This window comes from Vitis riparia, chromosome 4, assembly GCF_004353265.1.
Source record: "Vitis riparia cultivar Riparia Gloire de Montpellier isolate 1030 chromosome 4, EGFV_Vit.rip_1.0, whole genome shotgun sequence".
In the NCBI taxonomy this organism is placed as follows: Eukaryota; Viridiplantae; Streptophyta; class Magnoliopsida; order Vitales; family Vitaceae; genus Vitis; species Vitis riparia.
Window position 1 is genome coordinate 11,220,118 of NC_048434.1, and position 10,954 is coordinate 11,231,071.

Consider the following 10,954-nt stretch of genomic DNA (forward strand, 5'->3'; position numbering starts at 1 on the left):
AAGTCATATTGAGATATGAGCCACCCGCACAGCTCATATCTCAGCTCTCGACAGGCAAATTTTAACAGGCCCCCAAATCCCATATCTGTGATGGCTTGGTGTTTTTCTGGTGGTAAGCGCGCAATCACAGTGATGAATTTCCTTCCAGAACACCGGGACTTTGGGAGCTTTTCCTACAATTAAAATTAAATATTGGTCAGTGATAGGAAAATATAATATATGGAAATATGCATTAAAGGTGAAATTGAAGATTCAATGCATTGTTGAATGAAATCCGTGTTGCCGACATCTGCACATGTTGCAGGGACATGTTCCTTCCTTTTCCTCCTTTCTGTTGCCATGCCTAGAATAATGGAAGCGTAATTAATTAAACCTGCAAAGTAAGAACTGTTAGCGTACAGTTGTGGCTGGTATTGGACAAGCCATGAAGAAGTGTGGTGAAAAATAAATTTTCTTAGAGTGCATGGGAACACAAATGATGCCACTCATTCAAAGTATTTATTTTCAGATAATTAAATGATGCCACCAAATGATACATGGGAACACAAACTGCAGTATGGTTAAAATGGCTTAAGCAATGTAATCTTAGCAAATACATGGGATTTGAGTAAATACCATTAAAACAAGATGTGGTGCAAACATAGTTCGGACTTTGTGAAAGAACTGAATCAGCAGAGAAATATAATGTAACTCAATGAACATTGCAGGTGAATGGAAAGGCACAAAACATTCAAATAGTAACGATGATTGGGTGACAACCAGTTAGTTGGAATAGAGTAATACAAAATCAGCATAATGCAATAAGTAGACAAATATGCATTTAAGGCAAAGGATTTTTGCAGGTTTTTCTATTGTGGCCGGACATATGACAACGAGAGCAATAAACAGTTCGTTTATCTTGAAATTGAGACTCAATGCGCTTCTTCCTTGGCCTTCCGGGAGGGCGCTTTGTATGTGGAGGCTTTAGCGAGAAGAACACCTCCCCGGTGATAGATCGAACCAAACCATCATCGTCCACAGTAGGCATGTCATGGGTCTCTATGCCGGAGAAAGAACCCCCATATATCAACTCTTGCATTGGGTATTTGTAGCAATCATCGACGAAATCAGTAACATTTTGACCAATGGAAATAATGACGGCTGTGGCATGCTCACAAGGGATTCCCAACATTTGCCAACCCCTACAAGTGCATGTACGGTTCAGAATGTCTACATTTAACAAGGCTCTCCCGATACATACCCCAAATACTCCATTCTTGAACGGTGTGACTGGATACACTGCACCCTTTGCAATATTTTCCTGCACCTTAGCTTCAATTTTTGGCCCTATACACCCTTTCCAATTCTTTGACTCTTCTTCATGCTTCACAAGCATAGAAGCTAACTTGGACATGTGCTCCAATAAAAAGTTACAAATAGAGTGATGTCTTTCAATCCGTAACCAAGCATTAAATGACTCGGCAAGATTCGTAGTCATTTTATCCCATCTTTGTTTTGGGAATTTTGACATGGCCCAATGGTGCGGCGCATTTTCTTCAACCCATATGGCTAAAGCCTCGTTGTATTTTTTTAGTTCAAACATGGAAACATTATAATCATGTTCTAACCTTCCATACGCAATGCTATCTAGGAATTGCAATGCATTTTCTTTACCCTTATTCCCTCGTGTGTTATGCTTGGACAAGAAACTACTAAAATTCTCCTTCAGGTGACGGTAGCAATAAGCATGGTTTTCAATGCCAAACACCTCAGGGACACTACGAAGCAAAGCGGGATGTCTATCTGATATAATAATAACTTCCTTGTTTCCCACAACTATCTTCAGTTTTTCCAAGAACCATAACCAATCTTCATAATTTTCCGAGCTCATCACTCCAAAGGCTAAGGGGAACATGGAGTCATTAGCATCGTAGCCGGTGGCTGAAAATAGAGCACCGCCATAAGGCCCACTCATATGGGCCGAATCAATTGCAATGATTGGTCGACACCCCTTTACAAACCCTTCGATAGATATTGAATGAGCAACAAAAAGCTTCTCAAAATGGTCGTCATTGGAATAACTCAACTCAACACTCGATCCCGGATTTGTTGCAAGCATTCTTTCACACATCCATGGCAACAATTTGTAATAATTCTTGGGTTGTCCATAAATGCGCTCCTTAGCCTTCTCCTTCATTTGCCATGCTTGTAGGTAAGTTAACTGGATGCCATGTTGCCTTACAAAGTCCTTACAAATTTGGCGTGGTTGGTATTCAGGAGTAGATCGAATGACATCATCAATGACCAACGATGCACGAGTGGATCTCACTAAAGGCTGAGACAAGACAACATCTTCCAAGCAATGGTTATGCACATTTCGGAATGTGTGTACTTGAACAATGTTTGAATCCCCTATTGCACGCGCAGTGATTTTCCAAGGACAATCTTCAATTGTGCATACTACGGTCATGTGTTTCGGACTATTCCTTTTGTAAGAATATCGAAATTTTCCAGCCAAAGACATCAAATAGATTGCATCTCGAAACTCCGACGCATTTGGGAAGGTATGTCCACTACCTACAATTGAATGTTCGAACCGGCTTGGTTGAAGTTGAACGGTATTTGTCATAGCACATCTTTGGGAAAACCCAAATGACTGAATTGTGGGCGACTCATTAGAGATGTGTAATGGGGGCTCGCCAATAGAGGAAACATGAGCTGTGTTTGAAGCAACAATGGGGGTTGGGGCACTGCAAAAAACATAAAGAAAGAATTTGATCCTCCATCAATCTAAGTGTGAAAACAATTATACAAAAGGGAACATTATTGTGGAAGGACATTAGGTACCTAGTAGGGGAAATGAGGTCATCACCACATTCAGTACACTGGGAGATGTAGACATGACAAAACATGTCGTTGAATTTGAACATATTGACTATGTCGCCATCATTATGCAGTGGTAATAGACATGATGGGTCAAACTTGACTGTGAATTCCAATTTAATGGAATTGGAATCCAAGTTCAGTTGACCACATACTTTTGAAACGAATTCAGATTGTGAGATATTCTTGCTAACAACACTGCAATTGGTCCGACCTCCCTTATATTCGACGGACCCAACAGCAGTCTTAACAAGCTCACCACCTTCATGAATGTAACAAAACATCTCCTCTTCCATTTCCTTATTGACATAAAGATTTGTTAAAAACAATACAACAACGAAAGATTGAGGAATTATGCATGTTGATTCCAAAGACTTTAAGGTTCAAACATGCTAATTGGCCGATGCAAACAAGTAGTGTGCAAGTCCAACTACGGTAGTACCTAAGGATATCTAACCTAGTACTTAAAGATTACTAAGGTTAGACCTAAGGTTAATTAAGATAGTACCTATGGTACAGTCTCAAGTAAAGGTAAGTGGAACCAACTGAGCAGAGTAGTTAATGTATGTGGAAGTGAATACAATTTAATTTATGCATGACTTGAAAACAGCCTGTAGGTCCTATGTTTGACAAAGTGAACCCCATTGGGTTAACAATAAAGAAACTTTTATTCACATTTGAATTATTTGAATATTAAAAAATGAAGTTTCCAGTCGTCACACAGCTTGTACCCAAGGTTGGCTCAGGTAGTACCTGATGTTGACTAACGCAGTACATACAGTCGATTAAGGTCATACATTCAGAAATAATGAGGTAGTACATAAGCTTAACTTACCAGTACAATAAGGTTAACCAACTGATCACCAAAAGAAACAATATATAGATAAAAATGCATTTCATCCATTCTGACCAGCATTCCCTATTTTCTATTTATGTTATGAAGGGAATTAAACCAATGTATGGATACCAATAGTTCCTATATAGCCTTTCCTATTACCATCTTCTAAAACGGATCTCTGAATCAATATCAATTACTAATCAACAAGAACATTAACATATAGTAACCATACACATGTAACTATATGTTTGAAGAAATGGGACGTGATTTGAAACTATACATATAAAACAAAAACAAAAATACACAACGAAAACTTTAGCACCCATCAACCATCAATATCACAAAAACCCAAAAAACTGAGTAATTTGGAACAACTTTCCCATCTAAAAATCACCATTTCTTAAGAACTTTTTTCGCTCTCAAAATGAAAACTTCATCCCGAAAAAATGTTCCCTTTTGGTCATCCACTGCATAGCTCAATCCAAAAACACAATCCAATAAATGGGTTTCACTAAAAATGCATTGTTTCCCAATACCCAAAAACACCACTGGGAAAAAAAAATTTCCTTTTTCGCTAATCAATTCAAAATATGTTTTTCTCAGTTCTAAACCAAAACCAAAACAAATGCCTTTTTCAACGAAACAATTTCCAACCCATATTCTTGCCTTCACTTTATATCAAAACAACAGAGTTGCGATAATTTGTCAATCCAAATAAAACAGTACAAAATCAGATTTGAAAAAGACGATGATGATTCATTACCAACAGATTTAAAATTTCAGTACCAACTCCTAAATGCCAACATTTGAGCCACGCCTGGTTCAGAAAAAACCCACACAAACAGCAGATTTTTCATGAATGAGAATGCGAATGCAAAACACGGAACGAATGGCTTACCTCGACAGAGAAAATCTAAGATGTGACAAATCGGATTAAGCCCTTCTCAACTGAAATCTGCTTCGCCTCGGTGACAGAGTGAAGAAATATGAGAGGGATGGGTATCAAATGAGAGAGAGGGGAGAAAGAACCCTCGGCTACACTATTTTTATGGGATTTTCTGCTTCGCCTTGGTGACCGAGTGAAGACAGATGAGAGGAATGGGTGCCAAAATGAGAGAGAGGGAAGAAAGAACGATCGGCTAGGGTTTTCTTGTGGGTACCAAATGAGAGAAAGGGAGGATGAACGGTCGGTCGCCCAGGGTGTTTTTATGGGAAGCTCAATATTTGATTTTGCACAAGACAACCGGTTCAGTTTCAGCCCGTGCTGAGATGGGTTGCTGATGTGGATACCTGGAGGGGCAATTTCGGTAGAAAAATACAACCGGCTCATAGTGCATGAAACCCATATAAGTTTCCACATTGAAAAATATTTTTCCTATTTCATAAACCTGGGTTCCAAAAACAATATTATTACCAAATTGGGCCATGAAAACACAACTTTCCCATTTTTTTTCCTCTCTCTTCCTACGCGTTAAAAAAGTGCAGTAGATTGGAAATTATTTTTCAATCTACTGCATTTTAAAAATTATTTTCCCCAATAACCCGTACATTTATGAAAAATCCGCCCATTCTTCCGCTAAGTTGAAAAGTCGGGGGACGTGACTTTTGTTTATTTAGTTTTTCATTCTACCGTCATAAGAAAGAAAACGTGAAAGGGGGACTGAAGGGTTTTGTCTTGGGAGAACCCTAACGCCGCCTTGCATAGCAGCAGCTCTGCTTCCAAAATGGATCCGCAACCCGAACCTGTTAGCTACATCTGTGGAGGTACATCCATTTTCTTTAACCCTCTTGTTTGGTTCCCGAGAAATCTCAGGAACGTAATGTAAAACGAGTTTGGGTTGAATTGCTATGGAATTTTCTTTTCCTCTTCCCTCTTGTTGGGGGTACGAACAGAGCTTTATTAGTTTCTCGCTGTTTTTTTTTTTTTTTTTTATCAAAATAATTTTGTTATCACCATGAAGATGTTTGGTTCTTAGTGGCTGACCCTTAATTGGATGTAGACTGTGGGCAAGAAAACACCCTGAAGCCTGGCGATGTGATTCAATGCCGTGAATGTGGTTACCGCATCTTGTACAAAAAGCGAACCCGTAGAAGTAAGCAATATCTGAAGCATCTTCACTTTATTCGTGTGTTAGTTGATATTCACGTTATAAACTTGAAAATTGGTTATTTTATTGGTAATTGAAAGTTGCTCATATCTTTTGGTTTATTTCTTCGGGTTTGAGACTTATGAAATTTAGCATAATTGGGGCTTTCGGTTAAGCCCTAATATTGTAGTCTAATTAAATTGGAAGGGAAAAATAGGAATTGAATTTTGTGAGAAAGTGATGGAAAGGATATAAATTACATAAATTGTAGTTTGTTTGATTTATATGGTGGAACATGTTCACATGATTCGCAAAATATTGTGGTACAAACTGTAGCATTTAATTTATTATTGGTTACACCCTCAGGTTTTTTTTTTTTTCCTTTTCTGATATCCTTTTTTGATATGCAAATAAGAGTATATACATAACTACATACATATATATATGTAACTGCTTCCGGTATACTGTGTATATGTATATATAACTAAAGTGGCGAACACAGTATACCCGAAGTAGTTACACCCTAGTCTTCTATATGGCCTTATATGGCTATCTCTTCCAAATCGTTTTGTTGGGTAGGATTATTCGCTTCTTTCATTATTGAATTGAGTTGCAACCATCTTTTTCGCTATGCCCATGCCGCCCCCCACCCATCCCAGGTCCAGATTGTGCAAAATATGCATAGCTACCACCAGGCTATATGGGCACTTTGGTCTCATTTTGCCCCAATGTAAGGTAAAGATCATATGTTGCCCGCCCCCCTCCCTCCACTCTTTCTCTGGCTCTGCCACTGTCCTTGTCCATGGCCATGGTGTTAACCTCTTATACTTCTACTTGAGTTAATTTTATTCATTAATTTGCTTGTTTCCCCATTTATAGGAGTGATTTGTTTGAGGAACCTGCATTAATGGCTTTTCCATTTTCTTATAAAGTGTTTTTTCATGAGTTTGTATTGATCCCATAGGCCCGTTTGGGATTTGGGCTAACTGCTTTATTAGAAATCTAGCAGAAAAAACTACTTTCAGCCTTGAATTGGTTTCAGCTTGTGAATAGTTTGTTTAACACTAAATTGTATTATGACCCTTGAGGCCTAGCTCTAGTGGCAAAGGGTTGGGGTGGGTTTACAGGAGTTTTGAAGTTCAAGTCCCAATGGGGACCCAAAAAACATTAAATTGTATTATGGTCCCAATTTAAGTTCTTTGCCTTTCATTTTCTGAAGTCACTCCACTTTATTCTCCTTTTTTTGGAGCCCCTTTTTAGTAATGGATTGGTTGAGTTATAGTGTAGCTGCAGGAACATAAAGTAGAAGTGTACAAAATGATCTTTATGGGGGAGATTGTGGCAGTTGTTATGTGATAACTTGCAGAAAAATTAATCCTTTTCTTGTAGTCTTGTGGTAGGATAAAGGTATTTCATTAGTTATATAGTTGATTTTTGTTCCCACTGCTTTGACGGCAATTATAGAATATGTGAAAATTTTCTGAAAAATTAATCCTTTTGTAATATTGAGGCAGGCTAAAGGTGTTTCTTGAGTTACTTGTACTTGGTTTTTGTTCTGGTTGCTTTGTTGGTGATATGGACAAAAGGTTTCAAGGTGGGAGGTGGGGACCAAAGGTGGGGGTTGTGTTGTAAAGAGATGAAGGAAGAAATGGCAGCAAGGCATTTTTATGATACTTGCTTTCAAATAGAAAGACCTGTCTTCTAAATCAAAATTAATTGCCCCTGTTTGAACATGTATTTATTATAAAAATAAGTAGCATCACGAGGGACAATCATGAAACTGATCTTGATTGAGGAACCAATCAATATCTTGCTCTTAGACTCCAATCTTGTCTGATGCAAAGAGGGGAATTGCTTTCGTGCAAAAGCCATATCTAGTGTATTGGTCCATATATGGATAAGAGGAATGGAGGCTTGGGTATTAGAAGTTTGTCCAACCTTAACAAGGCTCTCTCCTTGACAAATGTTGTTGGAGATTTGTTGCTAAGAGGGCTCCTTTTGGAAGAAGGTGATTATAGGGAAGTATGGGGAGGAAGGAAGGGGATGACGGTGAAAAGGAGCAAGGGAAGGGTATGAAGTGGGGAGTGTGGAAGACTATCAGAAGTGAGGCCTTCAACAGTAGAACCGGTTTAGTGTGGGCAATGGGTGAAGGTAGAAATTTTGGAAGGATAGAGGGTGTGTTAACCTATCTCTTGGAGAGGCTTTCCTTGAGTTGTTTTCCATAGCTATTGCCAAAGATGTATGGGTAGCTGATGTGTGAGAGCAAAAAAAATGAGGAGTTTTTTGCAAACCTCATTTCACTAGGTACATCCATGATTGAGAGCTAGATGGGGTGGACCTTTTTTAGGAGATTGCAAGCACTATCAATTTGCAAGGATGTTGAAGATAAAATGGTTTAATTGAACTTGAAATGTGGCAATTTTTTAGTTAAATCTCTTTACACTTTATCTAATGGAAGAATAGGGACTTTTCTTTCTAGCATTGTTTGGAATCCTTGTGACTTGTCGAAAGCTGGATTTTTTTTGCTTGGAAAGCTGTGTGGGGAATGATATTAATGTTGTATCAGCTCAAAAGGAGGAAATGGAAGATGCTGAACATGTGCTATTTGTGCAAAGGAGAAGAAACAGTTGATCACATTCTCCTTTGATGCTCAAAAGTAGTCATCTTGTGACATCTAATTTACACTCTTTTTGGAATAAAGTGGGTGATGTAGTTCTTTGAAAAGAATGCTCTAAGTTGGCATGGATCTTTTGTAGGGAAAAAAGAGGAAGAGAGCTGCTTTGTGTGTATTCCTCAGCTTTAGTTGGTCTTGTGGCTTCATTGTTTATGTTGTGTATGCTTTTGTGTGCCCATTTGTATATTGACTATCTATATATATATAGAAGATGATAGGACAAAAGTATTGGTTGTGTAACATGACACACCGTCTTGAAAATCAGAGTGAGAATAGTCTAAGGAAATGTTGAGTCCTTGTCCTGTAAATGGAGCAGAAGGGGTTGACATTGATAATCATGGAAATGGAGATTTAGGTTGGGTCTAAATGTTTCTCTTGTTTGTAAACTAGAGGGAGGGAGAAATGGAGGGAGGAGGGATGGTGGAAGAGGATCTAAAAGGTGTAAGCATGGTAGCTTTTATTTATTTTTATTTTTTTTGACATTGAACTAGGATATTGCCATGTTGAGAAGAATTCTTTAGATTTTATAGGAAATTTTCTTAAGAAGAGAGGATGATCACAAGGTATGAATGACAGATTTGAAGAAAACGATGCTTAAATTGAATTTCTATTGCACAGAAAGGCTTGAATAACTGCCTCTATGGCAGTTGACTTAAAAAGGCATTTTTGTATTCAGTTTCCTCCTTCATTAACTACATTTTTTCTAGCCTTTCAACTTATATTAATGTCACTATGTATGTAGTGAAAGAGTCATCAGCAATTACTTTAATCCAAAATGTGATGCATTGTGTCATGTTGCCTACTCTTCTTCAGGGTGATTGACCTCCTTAATGTTTTGTTCATGAATTTTGACAGCATACTAAGTGAACTTTTGCTTAATATGCTCATGCAACATAGCCGACATTCTTGGTAGAGGTTGTCGTAATCTTCTTGCACATGCTGACAATTCAAATATGAATTCCTTAAATCATTTATTTGCAGCTCTATTCGATGTGGGCACCTTGACTATCATGTTTATGAAAATTCCCCTTGAAAATGGTGCTTATCTTTTCTATTTTAATTGTGTTCTCCTTTTCTCTTGCTGCATTTTTCTCCTCTTCCTTCCAGTCATTCTAGTTGACAGTGAGTGTGATTTCCAAGATATGTTAACAATATTGGCGAGATGCTGTTGGTGTTGTATCTGTAAGAAAGATGTGTCAAGACATTAGACCACTTGCTTTTGCATTGTTTATTTGAACCACTTCAGATTTGTGGTTGCTTCTCTTTCAGCTATAAGGGTTGTGTTTTAAAAATTTATGGTGTCTATAGAGAAGGTCACTGGTGCGAAAAGCAGCCTCTTTGAGCTTGTTGTAGACTTATTGGAAAGAATGTAATAGAGCTTTTGTGGGGTCGGTGTGGAGATCTCTGTGAGCAGGCTTTCGCATCAGTTTTCTAGAATTGTCTGTGTTTTTGTGTTTGAGCGGGTTGCAGCAAGTTGGTTTTTTAGTTTTGGTCTTGAAGGCATGTAGCTTGGTTTTCCTTTTTTGTTTGGTTTGTTCCCCCTTTCTAGGTGTTCTGGTATTGTGGGGCATGTATCTGGTTAGGGACTAATTTCTTGGCCCCTTCAGTGGGTGTTTGTCTATAGAGAACTGATGCTGATTTTCTACTATTAGGAACTTCCTAGCATGCAGAGTAAGTATCCCTTGCCTTGGTGTACAAGAGAGGGGAGCAAAAAATTGAGAGAGCATGTGTTATTATGGAATGGTTAAGAGCTAGGTAGCACAAGTGTTGTGCCTTTTGGTTTTCTTGCTTGCCTATAATAATACAAATTGAAAAAAAAAAAAAATGGGAAGGAAAAGAGAAAGAGAACAATTATTATGTTGAATCTAACTCAATTGTTGGTTTGGTTGGTTTATTTATTAGCTCTCATTTATATTATAATCATTGAACACTAGTTTCTTTAATTTTTTTCTACAGTTGTGCAGTATGAAGCACGCTGAAGGCAATGTGAAAGCTCAAGCATATAGAGTTGGTTGATTCTGTCTCACTTGGTAGAAGGATGTGCATCTATTTTGATACTAATGCTGGACGTATTATGATATGGTTTCTGTTGGATTGTCTCAAACAATTACTTGTCAACAATGAAATGAACAGGCATTGATACAGTTTGTTTGAGAGGTTTTATTGATTTGTTTTCTCTTCCTAAAAGAATTTTTATCCAATCAAAGGGCATTGAGAAGAGGGGAAGTTTGAGCATTAAGAATTAGATGGGCTGGAATTTTTAATTCATATTATATTTTTATAATAATATGATTTTTTAAAATATATGTATTATAAAATTAATTAAGTTTATGTAATAAATTCAACATGTATAAATAAATAATAATTATTGTGGATATATTATTTATAAATAATAATATTATCAATCAATTAATTTGATATATTATTTCTAAATACTAATATTTATAAAAGTATAAATTGTGCTGAACATGGATGTGTTGATGTAATTTATAT

The 10,954-nt window shown here is 37.4% G+C and overlaps 2 protein-coding genes across 2 annotated transcripts; one reads left to right on the forward strand and one right to left on the reverse strand.

Moving 5' to 3' along the window:
* Positions 1 to 820: 820 nt before the first annotated feature.
* Positions 821 to 3,158, reverse strand: LOC117913237. The gene is made up of 2 exons (XM_034828196.1): positions 2,827 to 3,158; positions 821 to 2,729 (listed from the first exon to the last, which is right to left on the reverse strand). The coding sequence occupies exons 1-2, from the start codon at positions 3,156 to 3,158 to the stop codon at positions 821 to 823; spliced, it is 2,241 nt and encodes a 746-aa protein (XP_034684087.1).
* A 2,164-nt stretch (positions 3,159 to 5,322) lies between these two features.
* On the forward strand, positions 5,323 to 10,648 carry LOC117912086 (DNA-directed RNA polymerases II, IV and V subunit 12). Its single transcript, XM_034826550.1, has 3 exons — positions 5,323 to 5,464; positions 5,701 to 5,793; positions 10,418 to 10,648. Exons 1-3 carry the CDS (start codon positions 5,425 to 5,427, stop codon positions 10,438 to 10,440), a joined length of 156 nt encoding a protein of 51 aa, XP_034682441.1. The 5' UTR covers positions 5,323 to 5,424; the 3' UTR covers positions 10,441 to 10,648.
* Positions 10,649 to 10,954: the final 306 nt, after the last annotated feature.